The 19,221-nt window shown below is 38.0% G+C and overlaps 1 protein-coding gene across 1 annotated transcript in view; it reads right to left on the minus strand.

Annotated features, from left to right (window-relative positions):
- VWF (von Willebrand factor) overlaps positions 1-19,221 on the minus strand; it is a 213,719-nt gene that overhangs the window by 37,149 nt on the left and 157,349 nt on the right. The window contains exons 35-38 of the mRNA XM_043968561.1: positions 9,991-10,211; positions 7,520-7,712; positions 6,632-6,973; positions 3,719-3,918 (exon numbers count right to left, since the gene is read on the minus strand). Coding sequence (XP_043824496.1) covers positions 3,719-3,918; positions 6,632-6,973; positions 7,520-7,712; positions 9,991-10,211 — 956 coding nt within the window. The remainder of the gene's footprint in view (positions 1-3,718; positions 3,919-6,631; positions 6,974-7,519; positions 7,713-9,990; positions 10,212-19,221) is intronic.

The raw sequence follows: 19,221 nt of genomic DNA on the forward strand, positions 1-19,221 counted from the left end.
CCTCAACTATAAAAAGACAACAAGCTAGAGGATTGGGGGGGGGGGTGCGGAATGAAAGTATCTAAGTTAAGAAAAGTAAAGATGATGGGATTAAAACACACACACACACACACACACACACTGGTATTATGAATCACTTAGATCCCCTTTCCTGTAGGTTTTTAAATTGCAAGATTTCTATCTTCCTAGACTAATTTAGGTAGCTCTCACCTGGAGATGAGGCAGAGTACATGTGCTCTGAAATACCCTCTGATTCTAGATATGCTACGACTTAATGTTGGTATTTACTGATGAGCAAATTCTCCAAGATTCCATCATGGGATAAAACCGTGCAGGAGGCTGGCAGCTTCCATCCCTCAAATGGGCCAGCAGGTGGCGCTCACGTACCAATCACAGAAGGGCCTCTCACTTAGGAAAGGAAACATCTAGTCCTCATCTGAGGTTCACAGCATCAATCAACAAGCATTTACTAAGTGCCTACTATATCCTAGATACTGGGAATATAGATATCCCAAAAATGATAAGCTCATTTCTCAAAGAGCTTATATTCTATAAGAATAGGTAAGATTAGCTAAGTAGATAGGAAAGTAGGTAGGTAGATAGGAAGGAAGCAAGGAAGGAAGATAGATAGATAGATAGATAGATAGATAGATAGATAGATAGATAGATAGATAGATAGATAGATAGATAGATAGATAGATAGATAGATAGATGGATAGATAGATGGATGGATGGATGGATGGATGGATGGATGGATGGATGGATGGATGGATGGATGGATGGATGGATGGATAGATAGATAGATGATAGATTCATACATACATAGCTACATTATCAGATCAATTTTGATAGATGATAGATCAGATAAATCATTGATAGGTACATGATAGGCTGATAATACATATACATGCATACATATGCATAGATGCATATGTATGCATAGATGTATATAGATGCATACCTACAAATGTAATAAATATTTTAAAACCTAACAGAAAAATAAAATCAGAAAGTCTACAAAGATAAGAAATATCTTTATTATGACAGTATGAAAAATGGGGTCAATTCTATCATTTCCATTTTATGGGAGAAGAAACCTCAGTTCAGATTGAATCATAGAATTTCAAAGTTTGAAAATACCTTAGCGGTCATTTAGTCCAATAACTGAAAAACTCCCTCAATGTGTAAACAGCCTGTCTATACTTGAAAACCTCACATAAGGGGGACAGGAGAAAAAAGGGTCTGTACAACCTCCCCTAGGCAGTTCATTCCACCTTTAGAAGGTTTTAATTGTGAGGACGTTTTTCTTTGCCTTAAGCCTAAATGTGTCTGTTTGGTGTTTTCAACTGCCACTCTTAGTTCTGACCTCCTGAGCTAGGCAAGAAGTCTAATTTCTCTTCCATATTCCAGCTATCATGTCTTCTTAATCTTTTCCAGGCTAATTTTCACCAGTTCTTGAAACAATCTTCCTATAAGATGGTCTTGGGGCCCTTTGCCATTTTAGATTTGGAACTAGATAAATAACCACACCCAAAAAATAAGAATTAATGAGTAAGGAGATTTTTAGTGAAGTGCTCAAGGCCCCAGAGTTATTCAATACTTTCATCAATGCTTAAAAAATGGCATGCTTGGCAATTTTTCAGATGACACAATCTTAAAGAGACAACTAATACATTCAAACTCAATTCAACAAGCCTTTATTAAACACTCACTGTGTACAAGGCACTGGGCTAAGTGCTGGAAATAGAAAGATAAAATGAAAATGAATGAAAAATAGACCTTACCCTCAGGAAGCTTACATTCTTCTGAGGTGATACAACATGTATACAGGTAAATAAATACAACATAATTTTTAAAAGGAGAGAGAACTAATAACTAGAAAGATCATGAAAAAAGGGTGGCACCTGAGTTGAATCTTAAAGGAAACTGAAGATTCTAAGGAGTGGAACAGTGTCAGAAACTGCCAAGAAGGATGAGATCTGAGAAAAGACCACCAGATGCAATTTATCATCTGTAACCTTGGAGAGGGAGTAAGTAGTTTCAGTCAAAAGATGGAGTCAGAAGCTAGATATCAAGGAGCTGAGGAGTAAGTACTAAGAAAGCTGAGCATACAATGGGTATATATGGTTTTGCTAGGAATTTCTCTGTAAATAAGAAGTAAGATATAGTAAGGTATTTATTTAAAATATAATGACTGCCGCCTCTCCCTTTTTCTCTATTTGTTCTCCAAAATTTCCCCAAATTCTTACTACAGTGCATGAAAAATGTCTACTATTATGTCCATTCAAGGCTGATCTCATGCCAATTTCCTCTCTTCCCAAGATTCCATTCTTCACCATAGATACTGAAGGTATCAGTGGGAGAATGTTTATATATGTAGTGTGATATGATTTGTTTGTTATGCTTTTGCTTTAATAGATTAAAATCTAGAATATTATTTATTTTGCCTCATCAAGTAAATTATTATATTTAAGATCATTAGTCAATATGGTCACCCTCCTTCAAATACTCCCCAGCTTATCAATATTATTCTTAATATGTGATGCTCAGAACTAAAAATAGGACTAAGATGCACTCTGACCATGGAAAAATATTGATTGTTATCACCTCACTAGTCCTGGATGCTCTAACTATGTGACCTATGAAAGCATCAATTTTGTCGACTCTCTTAGTACACACTGTGTTAACTCCTATGGAGCCTGAAATCCAACTAAAATCTCTAGATCCTTTTTAGACGAAGTGTATTCTAGCACCACATACAAACATCATACTTGTGAAGTATAAAACTTTACATTTATCTTATTATATTTAGTACAGTGTTCTAGCCTGTCAATATCTTCTTGAGTTCTCACTTTGTTTTCCATTCTGTTAACTCTCTTTCCTGGTTTTGTGTCATTTGCCCATATGACAGGCATGCCATCTCTACCTTTATAAAAATCATTTATAAAAATGTTAAATAGCATAGGGTCAAGCATAGATCCCTGAAACCCTCCATTAGAGAATTCCTTTGGAATTGACATTCATCCATTTGTGACTTTTCTTTGGGTCTAGCCATTCAAACCATTCCGACTCAATTTAAGTATATAACCATTTATCCCACTTCCATTTTGTCCACATGGGAAACTTTGTCAAATGATTTGCTAAAAATCTAGGTAAACTATATGGACAGAAGTCCCTTAGTATAACAATCTAGTCCAAAAAGAAAATGAGATTAGCTTGACATGACCAGTTTTCAACAAAGCTACACTGACTCTTATAATCACTGCTTTCTTTCTAGGAGTTCACTAACCATCCCTTTAAGGATAGATTCTAATATTTTGCCAGGAATAAAAATCAAGATCACAATGTCATAGTTTGCTGACTTCCTTTTAAAAAATTAGTACATTGGGGACAGCTAGGTGGCGCAGTGGATAAAGCACCGGCCCTAGATTTAGGAGGACCTGAGTTCAAATCCGGCCTCAGACACTTGACACTTACTAGCTGTGTGACCCTGGGCAAGTCACTTAACTCCCCACTGCCTTGCAAAAAAAAAAAAAATTTTGGTACATTTGCCCACTTCTGCAGTACCAATACCATCCTCATTCTCTCTTGGAGGGGGCAGAGGTAGAGAGGGGTTTAAGGCTGCCAGAGATGGGAAAGACCAATCAGCTAGATGAGATTCTCCCTACTGAGTCCAGGAAAAAGGTAAGAAAGCCTAATTAGGACCATAAGTTCTTACCTCATGATGTTCACCGTCTTCACTGATGCATTGGGTACAGGCTTCCTTGGGGACACATTTCCCCTCTAGTATCGCCTGCTCAGGGGCACAGAAGCAGCCTTCTGAGGGATAGTCCACACACGTGCTTGAGTTACCATCACAATTCTGAGGGCAGACCTGCTGGCAGTGATGGTACACCATGGAGGGTGGGCACTTCATAGCTATAAGAAAGAAACGCATTAAAACTCTCAATATCAACCCAGTTAACCACATGAAATATCAATAACAACGATTCTCATATCAATCATAATAAATCATGTTCACATGGCCCTTTGGGGGTTACTAAGCATCCTCATCACAACAAGCCAGTCAGACAGATAGCAATACCAGTATTATTTGTCCCTGTTTTACAGATGAAGAAACTGGGGCTCAGAGAGGTCCTTGCCCTAAGTCACATAGCTAGTAAATGAAAATATATGGGAAATACAGAGTAATGAATAATCTCAGTGGCACATACATTTTGCTTAAGAAAATATACTTAGGGGGCAGCTAGGTGGCGCAGTGGATAGAACACCGGCCCTGGATTCAGGAGTACCTGAGTTCAAATCCGGCCTCAGACACTTGACACTTACTAGCTGTGTGACCTTGGGCAAGTCACTTAACCCCAATTGTCTCACCAAAAAAAAAAAAATATATATATATATATATATATATATATATATATACTTACATCTTCTTTATATATATATATTATATATATACTTACATTGAATATAAATGTGTTTAATATTCTATAATTCACATAAAATAATAAATTTTTAGTTATAAAGATCAAGCATGGAAAGAACAAAAAAGTATCTAGCTTCCCCATTCAGTCCCAAGCTCAACTCTTTTGACCAGATCACTTATGTGCTGGGAAGTAACTTCCAGAGAAGGTTGGAAGTGGGGTTGATTTCAAAGGGTCTCTCTTTCTGCACAGTAAATACTCATGATATACTATTGATATACTCAAGCTATATACACCAAATAAGAAAATACTGTCAAATCACCCCCAAATCAGTATTTGCAGTCTGAATGCACCAGCAGATTGATTGAGTTCATACTATTAACATCAATATAAAATCAAAGACATCTGGACATCTGGAAGGAGCTTTAAAGTTCCTCCCATCCATTCATTCCCAACTAATTTAACCACAGAATAATGTGGGGCTTAAAACACATTGAGGAAATCTCTCAATGCTGATCCATGGAGCCAGGTATGGAGTGTCCTCAGAATAAAGGGAAAATGAAGCAAATTTTAAAGCAAAATAAAGAAAATAAATGCCAATTTCATAATAAAAAAATGCTACATGTAGTACATTTTTGAAACACACCAGATTTTATATTTAATTTTTTTTGAGAGGACCAGCAGCACTTTTACCCCTAGTATTGGGGTAGTTTTGCTTATTATGCAGAACATCAGAGATTCGTGGCTCAGTTTGTTTGGCAAACAGTGACCCAGTCTAAGCTCATCACTTTACAGATGAGGAAACTGAAACCTGGAGGAATGAACTAATTTGTCCAAGGCTATATAGCTAGTTAATGGAGCCAGACCCAGAACGTAGATCTCCTGACTCAGCCTAGTGCACTTTCTAGAACTTTCCTCAAAGATGCTTTCCCATTTTTTATCTTATTTTCCTCAAAATTTCTGGTGACTAGGTGACTTGTTGACTGGGATTATGATTAACCTTTGACAAAACAGGACACTGAGACACAGAGTAATTAAAGAATTTACCCAAAGTCAGCAAATCTAGAACATGGAACTCCTTAAACCATACAACCTCTATAAGTGAAGAACCCATACAAAATGGAGGGGAATGGTCTAACAGAACCTACATTGTCTTCTGGCTATGCCACCAAATACTTGAATTTTCTAAGAATTTCACTTGTGAAAGGTCTTTTCTATGTATGGAGTGAGGACAGAACATCTTAATATTGCATGTAGAAATAAGAGAATTTAAGTCATATAAGAGAGAAGAGGAGCAAAAAAACCAATTCTGCACAGATACAATTAAGAAAACTTTATAAGGTTAAAGTATGGCAAATAAAAAAAAATAATAAAGGTGTCCAGGATTGGACTTGATAGAATAGGGTAAGTTTCTTAATTGTTACCTGGAATAGTACTTCTGGATAACTATAATATAACCAGGAGATTTCTATCACAACAAAATGTAGTTCAACTGTACTAGGCCAATGCCTGAATATATGTGTGAACTAGGTAAGCCTAATTCCAAAAAACAACAAGAAAAATAACATTTTACATTTAAGTAGAACTGGGAAATTGGGGATGTCATTTCATCTTCATATCGGTCCTGAGGGGTGGATAATGGAAGAAGGCAATTTTGGGTAGTGAAGAATACTTCACTTGAAATCAAGAGACCTGGTTTGAATTCTACCACTTACTAGCCACAAGCTAGTCATAATCTCTCTGAGCCTCATTATCTTCATCTGCAAAATAGGGATAATAATATTTATTTGCATTACCTAAATCTCAGAGTTGCTGAGAAGAAAGCATCTCATACACCATAGAAGCACAGTGGATAGACCACTGGGCCTGATATCAGAAAGACCCAAGTTCAAATCTGACCTCAGACACTTATGATCTAGGTGACCTGGGGTAAGTCATTTAATCTCTGCCTCAGTTTCCTCATGCACAAAATGAGAATAATAGCACCTACCTCCCAGAGTTGTTGTGAGGAACAAATGAGATAATAATTGCAAAGTACTTGTCACAGTGACTAGCACATGGTCAGCACTGTGCAAATGTTAGCTGTTATTATTATATCAACATGAGCGTATTCAAAGCAAGCTATTCTCAGCACACAGATATGAGGGAACTGAGGCATATGCAGCCTGAGCGATCTTCCCAAGTTGTCCAACAGGAGCTGGACTCACCGCAGAAGTCTGTCATCCTCCAGTTGACACAGACTCCATGTGTCCGGCACAGGTGGGCATAGGAGGAAATCACCTCACACACTTGCTCCTGGTGACAGCTGTTCTGCTGGCAAATGGCGTAAAATGTGGTAGGGGAAAGGACTCGGTGGCACTCAGCAAATATGGAGGACATGAGGACCTGGCAGTGGGAGCTACTGGAGTCCAGACACTGTTCCTCTGCGACAGGTTCACATGTGGTGCCCGGGTCCTGGACTGTCCACTCCTGGATGAGTGCCTTGTGGTCTGTGGTGACTGTGCCATCCCTCAGCATGAAGTCGTTAGCCCCATTCTCATCACAAATCCCTAAAAGGAAAGAATGAGAAAAGATTGCACCAGCTTCCGCATGGACACAGCCACTGACGGGGGACCCCTGAATTCTCCATTTCCATTACGTTCAGAACAGATTTTCCTACTGTCTCCAGGTCTGAAGGGCCTAGAACTGTGGGAGAGTGAATGGATCAAGGTCACAGGTTAAAAGGTCCCAGATTGGGGCAGCTAGGTGGCACAGTGGATAAAGCACTAGCCCTGGATTCAGGAGGACCTGAGTTCAAATCTGACCTCAGACACTTGACACTTACTGGCTGTGTGACCCTGGGCACGTCACTTAACCCTCATTGCCCTGCCAAAAAAAAAAAAAAAAAAAAAGGTCCCAGATTGGGGGGGCAGCTAGGTGGTGAAGTGAATAAAGCACCGGCCCTGGATTCAGGATGACCTGAGTTCAAATCCAGCCTCAGACACTTGACACTTACTATCTGTGTGACCCTGGGCAAGTCACTTAACCCGCATTGCCCTGCCCCCCCCCCAAAAAAAGGTCCCATATTAAAACAACAAATAAACAAAATCTCTCACCACAGAGTCCATAGGTTTTGGAGGCAAAGGTCTTGGGGCTGAGCTGTAGCTGAAATTCATTGTTCTGTGGCGTGAATGTGAAGATGTGGTTCAAGTGGGAGAACCGGATCTCATGCATGATGGCCCCATAGGTGTTGACTTCCATATCTTCATCCACATAGGGAAGTGAAATCAGCCTCCCATTCACGGTCACCTGCTCAGGTAAGGGACAGAAGACAACGATCACATTGTTAGAACATTTTCAGGCTGGCAGAGAACTTTCCTCACCATTCTTTGGAGTAGGCAATGCTAGTCTTTTTTATCCCCATTTTGCAGATGAGAACACTGAGGCTCAGAAAGATTAAGCAACTTGCCCTATGTTTGCACAGTGAGGGAACAGAGCTGGGATTTGAACACAAGTTCCCAATCCCAAATTCAACATGCTTTCCCATTAAACAATGCTGCCTCTCTAAAATAGGTCAACCAGTGAGGATTTTTCAGAGCTTAATGCCACAAAAGAACCTGGTTCTTCTGTCCTCATTGCTCTTCATTTAGAATCCTAGTATTTACCAGCAACAAGTAATGGGACTACCAGACCTCTAAGATATTTGGGAAGTAAGGAAGAGGCATGTGAAGCATGCTACCTGAAAGGAAATGAACTGGAATATCAAGAGTGAATGTGAACCATGGCTTTTCCACCCACATGCTTGACTTTAAACAGAGTGAGGACAAGTTCCCTCAGAGAAAGTTGGGGGAGGGGCAGCTAGGATCACCAGCCCCTGGATTCAGGAGGACCTGAGGTCAAATCCGGCCTCAGACCCTTGACACTAGCTGTGTGACCCTGGGTAAGTCACTTAACCCAATTGCCTCACCAAAAAAAAGAAAAAGAAAAAGAAAGTTGGGGGAAAAATCTTATAATTCTCGATGACCCCAGAGAATGTGTAGGGGTATCAGGCCCCAGCACTTACTCCATTCCCAGAAATTTGCTCAAAGTATGGAGTAACCCAGGAAAATGCCTCAGTGCCATCTGGCATCTCCAAATATTACTCTTCTAATGATAATGATATAGAACGTTAATGTATGCGAAGCATATAACAAGCCTATGAGTTACGTGCTATGATTATCGTTATTTTACTGATGAAGAAATCGAGGCAGTCAGAAGTTAAATAAGTGACCTGGCATGTAATGGGCACTTAATAAATATTGGTTGAGGGGCAGCTAGGTGGTGCGGTGGATAGAGCACTGGCCCTGGAGTCAGGAGGACCTGAGTTCAAATCCAGCCTCAGACACTTTACACTTAACTAGCTGTGTGACCCTGGGCAAGTCACTTAACCCCAATTGCCTCACAAACAAACAAAATAATAATAAATGTTCAAAAAATATCGGCTGATTGATTGCTTGATTGACTCGCCCTAGGTGATTCAGCTAGTAAAGTGTCTGAGGCAGTATTTGAACTCAGGCCTTCCTTATTCCAGTTCCCATGTTCTATCCATGGTTCTGACTATCTTCAATTTGGATACAATAAGAAATAAAATGGTTCAATCTGAGAGGCTGGTAGAAGGGATGGGGGGAGCAGGAGGAGGCAGCATGAGGTCAACCTGAGAATAAAAGACATTGGGGTTCAGCAGTGCTGGAAGTATAAATTGTATTAGCCACATGTGTTCCCCACATAACCTCACTTAAATCCAATTCGTTGAAAGTCATGACATCCCCTTCCTGATATTATGATCCTCTTCGAGAATAAAGGGCAAACAACAATAACTTGGCAGCTAGGTACCACAGTGGATAGAGTACTAGGCCTCGAGTTAGAAAGACTCGTCTTCTTGAGTTCGAATCTGGCCTCAAATACTTACTAGCTGTATGACCCTGGGCAAGTCACTTCACCATGTTTTCCTCAGTTTCCTCATTTGTAAAATAAGGTGGAGAAGGAAATGGCAAACCACTCTTGTAGCTTTGCCAGGAGAACCCCAAATGGGGTCACAGAGTAAGACACGATTGAAACAAATGAACAACAGCAAAAAAAAGTCACTTATTCTGTGTGTTTCCATGCTGATATTATAGGTACTTGTGGAAGGGTGTACCCCAGGTTTATTGGGGGACTGTCTTGTTACTACTCTTCATGTTATGTTATCTCAAATACTTTTAGGGGCAGCTAGGTTGCACAGTAGATAGAGCACTGGTCCTGGATTCAGGAGGACCTGAGTTCAAATCTGACCTCAGACACTTGACACTTACTAGCTGTGTGACCCTGGGCGTCACTTAATGCCAATTGCCTCACCCAAAACAAAACAAAAAAACAAACAAACAATCAATAAATACTTTTACTTCTGGGGGAGGGGGAGGGAATGAGAGGAAAACATTTTGCCAAGCTTGTAGCCTAGGGAGTGCCCAGAAAGAACACCTCAAAAACACAACTCATCCAGTCAGTTCAGGAGGGCTCTCCCAGAGCCTCCACCTCTGCCCTAAGCCACCAGGCTCCTTTCAGTCCTCACCTCCATGTCACTGTGGAGCTGGATAGACAGGCCCTTGTGTTTGACTTCTACGGACTTCATGCAGGTGGGCTTCATCCCAGGGTTACAGACCCCATTGTGAAGGTTGATCTCCAGGTCTTGCTCTTTGCTTTCAAACAGGACATAGGAACAGCTGCCAGTCAGCTTGAAGTCCTGGCCATCAAAGGTCACGATGTGTCGGGTTGAGCTTCCCATACATACACCTAGGGAGAATGAAAGGGAAGGAAAGAGATGAGCTAAACAGAATTATTGGGGCACCTCACACACTCATATGGTAAGAAGAGCAAGTCTGGACTTGGAGTCAGAGGACCTCTGTTTGGGTCCTGGGTCTGCTAATTACTGCCTGTGTGACTGTGGGCAAATTATTTCACATCTCTGAATCTCAGTTTCTTCATCTATAAATAGTAGGTTGGACTGTTGTTGTTCAGTCATTTTTCAGTTAAGTCTAAGTCTTTGCGACTCCCTTTTGGGTTTTCTTGGCAAAGATATGGGAGTGACTTACCATTTCCTTCTTCAGCTCATTTTACAAATGAGGAAACTCGGGCAATTAGTATTAAGTGACTTGCCCAGGGTCCACCTAACTCTCCATACATTGGACTAGTTGATATCTAAAAATCTCTCCTGATTCTAATTCAATGATCCTAAGTTCTAAGGCCCAGTGTGCTATCTGGAGCTATCAAATCACTCACATTCCTACAACAAGAGACATATAGGTAAATAGAATGCCCAAGATCATTTAGTCCAACTTCCTCATTATACAGATGAGGCCCAGAGAAGATAAAGTCCCACAGTTAATTAGTAGCATCCTACACCCAATATAAGGGTGTGGATGGGCCTTAAAGATTTTTTAAAGCCGGGTTGGAAAGTTGATTATACTGCTAAAGAGAAGTATATTTTATTAACCTACCTCCTCCAAATTAAAATGTACAAAGTGAACAATTCACTCTACAGTAATGCCTGGGCTTAAGAAACAAAGCTGTGTTCCAGAAGCATCATGGATCATTGACATCATAAGTCAGCATGAGCTCATTCTGTGGAGAGTTCACCATAAGACAGATGTATTATATTGGCTGCCAGATGACTCATGGTACCAGTAGTAATTTTGACTTAATACCTTAAGAAGCCTTGCACCAAGGCATGTTCCTGAAGCCAAAACAAACGGCTGAATCTCAGCACCCTTTCCTTCACCTTCATTTGCTGTAATCAATACATTCTCAAAGTTCCTAGTACCATTTGCAAGTTCTAATTACCATGGAGCTGGAGAAAAGGATTCTGTGAAAATTCTTACACTGAGGCTAGTGTAGCCATAAACCACCCCAAAAGAAAAAGCTTAATTTTTCACTTGGCACACCAATACCCTGTCTACACTGGCAACTGAAAAGGAAAAGACAAAAATATACACAATACTAGCATCCCTGTCACTGCAACATCATCCTCCATACAATATAATTTTTATAAGATGCTGTCAACTAAATTCAGGCTAGAACATAAGGTTTTTTTTGGGGGGTGAGGCAATTGGGGTTAAGTGACTTGCCCAGGGTCACACAGCTAGTAAGTGTGAAGTGTCTGAGGCTGGATTTGAACTCAGGTCCTTCTGAATCCAGGGCCAGTGCTCTATCCACTGCACCACCTAGCTGCCCCGAACATAGGCTTTTTTAAAATTAATTTTTGATAATAAAATGCATTACTCTTATTTTAAACTCGATCTATTGCAAAGATTACAACATGCATTTGGATAAAAAAATCTACAAAGTTTGTCCAGAAATATCTGGGACAGACAGAACAAATGATCAGTGAGGAAAGAGAAGAGGTAAGTGAATTGGACTGCCTTTGGGAAATTTCATTTAATGACTCCCACATATACACTTCTCATGGACAAAGGTCAATCTTTTTAATACCAACACTCTACCAATGTATAAGCATGGCAGCAAGACACAGAAAACATGATAGTCTCCAAAAAGTTAAAAATGAATATTGTGATGGGCAATGGAGAGGCACATGGTGGGTATTCAATGTCAATGTTGTTGAGTCATTTTTCAGTCATATCCAACTCTTCATGACCCCTTTTGGGCTTTTCTTGAGCAAAGACACTGAAATTGTTTTGGTATTTCCTTCTCCAGTTCCTTTTACAGATGAGGAAACTGAGGCAAACAGAGTTAAGTGACTTGCTCAGAGTCACACAGCCAGTAAGTATCTGAGACTGGATTTGAACTCCAAGCCAGGAACTCTATCCACCTAGCTGCCCTAGGGTAACCATGAGGAACTTCAAAGAAGAAAGGGAGTAAACAATTTTATCAAGGAAAAGCATAATAGTAAAAGAACATTTTCCTACATGGCAGGGGGGAGGGACACCAACGGACAGCCAGAGAGCTCCACTGGTAACTTTGCAATGTCGGGACAAACTCAGGAGGGCCTTTACCACATTGGGTGAACACATGGGGAATTTATGAGAGAACATGGACAAAAATTGCATAGGATGGTCAGGTACATGTTGAGCTCTGCATCACTGGAGGGAACCCTTAAATAAATGATCATTTATTTGATTATTCAAGTATTAAATATAACCAACAACCAAACCAAACCTGGAAAAAACTACAACCAAAACCCAAATTTGAACCATTCATATCTTAACTAAATATGGAAAGGAAAAATAATTTAATATTACATATTTAACCAAATAAATCCAAAAAAATTAACAAAGTGTGTTTGCTTTGTCTGTATCCCTTTCTAAATCTTTCTAATACTCCATTATTTTTCACTTTGTTTTACTTTCCTTTTTATGTAGCTATAGCACAATAATCTGAATGGTTGGGAGAGGGAAGATAGCCAGATTGATGAGGTTACAGATCCACTGAGGCATTATTGAAGTATGATTTTAATATTAGGAGGTAAAGTATTAATATTTTGACTGCTATTATAGCAGGCCTACAAATTAATTTACAAAGTTTTAGGAAATGAACACAATTTTACTATTTTTGCTTGACCAAACCATAAAAAGGAGATACTACACCTTTTCTTCAGTTCTTTATTTTTGTCAAAGATCATTTTGAAATTGTCTATTGAAATGTGTGTATTGCATGTTGAACAGCATGTTCAGTCATTCAGTCATATCTGACTCTTTGTGACCCAGTGGACCATAGCATGCTAATACTGTCCATGGAATTTTTTAGGTAAAGATACCATGGTGGGGGACAGCGAAGTGACACAGTGGATTAGAGCTCCAGGCCTGGAACTAGGAAAACCTGAGTTCAAATCTGGTCTCAGATACCCACTACTTGTGTGACCCTAAGTAAGTTACTTAACTCTGCCTCAGTTTTCTCATTTGTAAAACAAGCTAGAGAAAGAAACGTAAGTAACTCCGGTATCTCTGTCAAAAAAAAAAAACAAATGGGTTTACAAAAAGTGGGACACAGTTAAAAAGACTGAACATTGCTATTTCCTTCTTCAGTCAAATAAAGGTTAAAAGATTCAACCGAGGTCACATAGCTAATAAGTGTATGAGGTCAAATTTGAATTCAGGTCTTCCTGATTCCAGGCCTGGTGCTTTTTCTATTGTGCCACTTAGCTGCCCCATACATTGTTATTATTATAAATGTGTATAGCTCTATCAGTTTCTCTCAATTTTTAAAGTAATATATTAAAATGCAGGTGGCTTTGAGGATTGGTCTTCTAATTAGCAATTTTGCTCCAAACATTCTCTATTTCAATTTTTTTCTTGATTACTTTGGGTTTTCAAGATATACACTTGCATCATCTACAAATAGAAATGTTTTATCTTCATTATCAATGCTTAATCATTTCTTTACATATCTTATTAATATTGCTAACATTTTAAAGACTGTGTCAGATTGGACTGACGAGAGTTAACAGACCTACTTTGCATCTGTTTTCAATGGATATACTTGCTTCTAGTGTGTCTCCACTGTGTATAATATTAGATCATGATTTCAAATAGGTATTTTTATCATATTAAAGAAAGAGGTTTTTATTTCTTTTTAGTGTATGAAATATAAATGAATGCTGTGTTTTATCAAAGGTTTTTCCTGCATCTAATGATATAAACATATAGTGTTTATTTTTCCTAACTTATATAATTTATTATATTGTTTTCCTAATATTAAACTATAATCGAATTATATGTATAAATCCAACCAAATTGTAAGAAGCATTTATATATCACTTTTAAAATGTTTTGCAAAGCATTTTATATACATTAACTCATTTGATTCTAACAATAGCCTTATAAAGTAGGTACTATAGGTATTTTTATTCCCATTTAACAAAAGAAGAAACCAAAGCTTAACAAGGCTAAGTGGCTTGCCCATGGTCACTTAGGTAGTGAGCACTGGAGACAGGATTTGAACTCAGGTCTTCCTGAAATCAAGTAGTATTCCATGCTTCCTCACAATGGTTACAATAGGTAACTTTTTTATGGTTGGTTTTTTTTTATTTGTTGTTGGGGTTTTTTTTTAATGTTCCTAGCAGGAAGCTAAGTGGTACAGTGGATAAAACTATGGGCCTGTAATCAGGAAGATCTGAGAAAAAAATCTGGCCTTTGACACTTACTAGCTGTGTTACCCTAGACCAATCATCTATATTCTGCCTGCCTCAGTTTCCTCAACTATAAAATGATAATAATGGCCTCTCCCTCTCAAAGTTGCTGTAAGTTGCATAAGTGAGATAATATATGTAAAGCACTTAGCAGAGTTCTTCCCACATAGTAGGCATTTAATAAATCCTTATTTACTTCTTTATGTACCAATATCTATTTAATATTTTACATTGATACACATTAATGATATAGTTCATGACTTTCTTTCTCAGTCTCATGTTTGCTGATTTAGGAATCAAAACTACATTTGCCTCAAAGAAGAAGTTAGGCAGATCTTCCTCTATGTTTAGGAATTATCTATATAACATAAAGATAACTTTATAAATGTGGTAGAGTTCACTTAAAAACCTCTTTGGTTCTAACATCTTTTTTCATGGCAGCATGTCAATGCTCTATGTGATCTGAGGCAGCACAGATCTTTTGGTCAAGAGAGATGGAGTCAGAGGGCCTAGATTCAAATCTTATCTCAGACCTGTGTGATGTTAGGCAAACCACTTAATCTTTCCAGGTCTCTTGTTTCTTCATCTGTCAAATGAAGGAGTTGTACTAAATGACCTCTAACGTCCCTTCCAATTCTAAATCTTTGGCCATAGGGTTCATCCTTCTAGTGTCTTCAAATCTTATTTGGATAATTTGTATTTTTGTAAACTATCATCCATTTCATTATAATTTCCTAATTATTACCAGGGAATTGTGTGTAGTAATCTCTGATGGTTTTCTTAACTTCTTTTGTCCTCATTGTGTTGTGCTCTTTTTTTTCTAACTTTGATTATTGGGGCTTGCATTCTTCTTTTTAAAGTTATATTAATGATCAGTCACATCAATTATAGAATTTTCAAAAGAATTAGGTTTTATTTATCATGTTAATTTTAGCTATTATCATGGTTCTTTCTTTTTTCTTTTTCTTTTTGTTGGTTGTTGCTTTGTTCCTTTTCTACATTTTTAAAATGCAGGTGTGATTTACTAAATTGCTTTTCCTTATCAACAAAGGGAGTGCTATAAATTTGCCTCTGAGTATTGACTGCTTTAGCTGCCATCTCATAGATTTTGATTTGTAGTAATTTTATTGTCATTGTCTTATATGGAATTTACTCTTTTATCTAGGCATAATTTAATTTTTTAAAATGTTAGTTTCCACATGGGTCTGTAACTTTTAGTCATAGTTTTTGTTTGTTTGGTTGGTTGGTTGGTTTGGATTTATTTTTCTTTATCTGCTCCTGGAATTTCATTAGTATAGGGAACTCACTGGTGTGGAAACTCTCTCCACCAATGCAGATTGGCAACTCATTTTTTTGTATCCCTAGGATTTAACATAGTGTTTTATACATTGTTAACACTTAATAAATGTGTTGAATTTAATATAGCATACTAATGTAGCTACATGAGGCGTTATCTATGTGCTGTGTCACCTGTATAGATTTTAAAAAACTTCCACCTTTTACTGCTACTGTTTGGTTTGCTTACTAAATCTCTTTCCAGGTTCAAAAAGGTCCAGGGTATGGTTATCTCAGAAACTGATAAAATTACAGAAATTCTCTTTCTTACCAGCTCACACCTTCCCCCATTATACCATACCTTCCTCCTGCCTGAGCCTACATTGAGGAAAATGACTCTCTTCTTTGGGTAAATTTACCCTCTCTCAATCTCAAACTATACACTTATAGGCTTAGACACAAATCATTGTAAATGGCCAATTTCAAATAGCATAGCAATGCAAGTAAGCATTTAAAGTAATAGATTTCCATTTATAGGCTGTTATGGCTACAGTAGGGTTTAAGCCTCTTTGCATTTTCTCCCTCTTCTCCCTCCCCCAGAATGATTAAAGAGGAAATAGGAAGTGACATAGCTGGATAGGAAAGGGCATTTGTAATTTTTCTGAGCAGTGTTCCCGGAAATTTTTCTACGTCTTGTGCATGTCACTACTCAATGCAAGGAAGTTCTTTCCAGAGTCAAAAATCTCAGAAACTTGGGGAACTTTGGGTAATGGCTTCATGCCAGGTCTTTCTACTCCATTAAGTTTCCATAATAGTGTTCCTGGGAAGAGGCTATCCTAAGTTTTTCTGGAGAGTTAATTCTAGATCATGATCCATGCCTAATAATTATGAATATATCATATTCCAAATCATTATTTGTCTTTTTTTGACAAGTCTGCCATGATACTAATTGATGTTCCTTAGTTTGCCATTTCTTTCTTCCAGTTTGCCAAATTTTTATCCATGACACTATAATACTGTAGTTTAGCTGTAATATACCTAGAAGAATTAAATTGGGTGTTTGTTTGTTTTTCCATGTCAGAGTCCTGTGGATTCTTTTAGTCAGGAAAGTCATGGGTTTAAGTACCTACTCTCATTTGTACTGGCTTAGATACAACGAGCAAATAAGTTATTTAACCTCTCAGTGTCCCAGGCCACTTTCTAAGGCTTTAAGTCACAGAACAGTTAATAATCTACATTGGTAAGAGTTTCCTTACTGGGAGTTTGCAATACAGATTCTTTCTGTCTCTCTTTGTCTTTCTTTGTCTGTCTCTCTGTCTGTCTGTCTGTCTCTCTCTCTCTCTCTATATATATATATAGTATATATACATACACATATAATGCATGATTACATTTATAAATATGTTTAATTATATATACATATATGTATCTAATTGTATATATTTTATATATAATCATGCATTATATGTGTATATAATATATTAATACACACATGCATATACACAAATTGTCACTTGTTTTTCATAACTCTGAAAGTTTTTTTAAAACAATTTCCTGAAATAGAGTGCTGATGTTCTTTTTATTATTATTATTTTCCTGAATGTCAGTAACCCTGGAATTGCTGCATTTTGACCTAACCAATATCTGTATATTTTCCCATTCTCTTAGCATTTATTTCCTGAGGTTTTTTTCCATTCTTTTACACTGTCTGCAATTTTTGTTTTTTACTTGTAGGAAACACATTGTTGTTTACTTCTGTTCATTTTTTCAGGTTTTCTCTTATGTTCTCCTTAATTTTTTCATAATTTATTTGAATATTTTAGCATCTTGAAATTCCAGCTTCAAATTTCCCCATAATTTTTTAATTCCTAGAAGTCTATTTATTCTTTTAATTATCTTACCCATGCATAATTTTCATTTAAATTGTTTAAATCCATCATTTGTCTATATAAGGATATCTTTTAGGATATCTTGGATGATTTCTTATCTACATAGCTATAATTTAGCTATTTCATTGTTCCCCAATATTTTTAACTGTGCTCGCACTTTTCATTGATTTGCTCATTTTCTTTTAATTAATTTTAGAGCAATGCCTGATCCTCCCAATTCGATGCTGGGTTAGCAGGAGAGACATGGAGGAACAACATGTCCAGAGGTGGAAGGAATCTTCCTTCTCCTTTTTCTCTCCCTGTGCCTTCCCTACATCTTGTATATGTAGCTACTCAATGCTAGGGAAATCCTTCCAATGTCAAAAAACACAGACACTTGGGAAATTCTTGGCAATGGCTTCATGCTAGCATTCCTGCTCCATCAAGTTTCCTTGGGGAAGAAGTTATACTGTTTTCCTGGATAGACAATTCTAGGTTCAGGTCCTTGGTTATTAATTTCATGTCATATTATAATTTTTCATTCCTTATCTTGTTTGATAAATCCACCATGATCATGATTGATATTCCTTGGTATGAAGTTTCTGTCTTCCAACTTGCCAAACTTTTTCTGTGTCATTGCAATCCTGAAGTTGAGCTAAAAATGCCAGGATTTGAAGATAGGACCTCTGATTCCAAATCCAGTGTTTTTAAGTAAAATATTCAAACTGCTACCCTAGAAATACTATAGTTACAGAATTAGAGAATCCTAAGAGCTGTAAAATCTTGGAGGCCATCCAATATAACCCCATTCCTAAATGAAAATCTCCTCTATAACCTACCTGACAAGTCAAAGTACAGACTTTGCTTGAGAATTTGCTAATGATGGAGAATCCACCACCTCCTAAGGCAGCCCATTTCCATTCTTTGCTAAGTGAATGTATGTTCAACTGTCTGACCCTAATCCTCCCTCTGCTCTGCACTGATCATCATGCCTCTGGCCTCCTTTCCTTGATCTTAGGACACATGTAAATACTCAAAGTCCATAAGCCCTTCCCTTGATTTTGCAGGTGCTTGGGCTTCTGATACCCAAACTTTAGAAAACATGTAGAAAGTGCCCCCCTACATATACACACTTTTTTTGATGGAATGAGAGCTCAATTTAGAGGGATTCTGATTTCATGATTTCCCTACCAAGATAAAGTTTGTAACCTTGAGGTTACAAGGCAAATGGAGGGGTGAATCAGGAAGAAGATTGGGGAGAATGAGCAAAGGGAGAATGGGGAGAGTAAAGGAGGCAATGACATCACTCTGCCCCAAAAATCTAAGTTTTGCTGAGTGAACAATGCAATAGATGGAATGTGGACAGGAGATCAATACATTTGCCTACCTACCATGGGGGGAGGTGGGGTTAGTTGGGGGGAGTAGTGTGAGTAGAGGGAGGAAGGAGAGGAGAAGTGTTAAAGGAGAAAAAAAATAAACCTGATGATTTAAGTCCTTTGTGTGGCCAAAAAAAAGAAAA

Source organism: Dromiciops gliroides, chromosome 5, assembly GCF_019393635.1.
Source record: "Dromiciops gliroides isolate mDroGli1 chromosome 5, mDroGli1.pri, whole genome shotgun sequence".
NCBI classification, from domain to species: domain Eukaryota; kingdom Metazoa; phylum Chordata; class Mammalia; order Microbiotheria; family Microbiotheriidae; genus Dromiciops; species Dromiciops gliroides.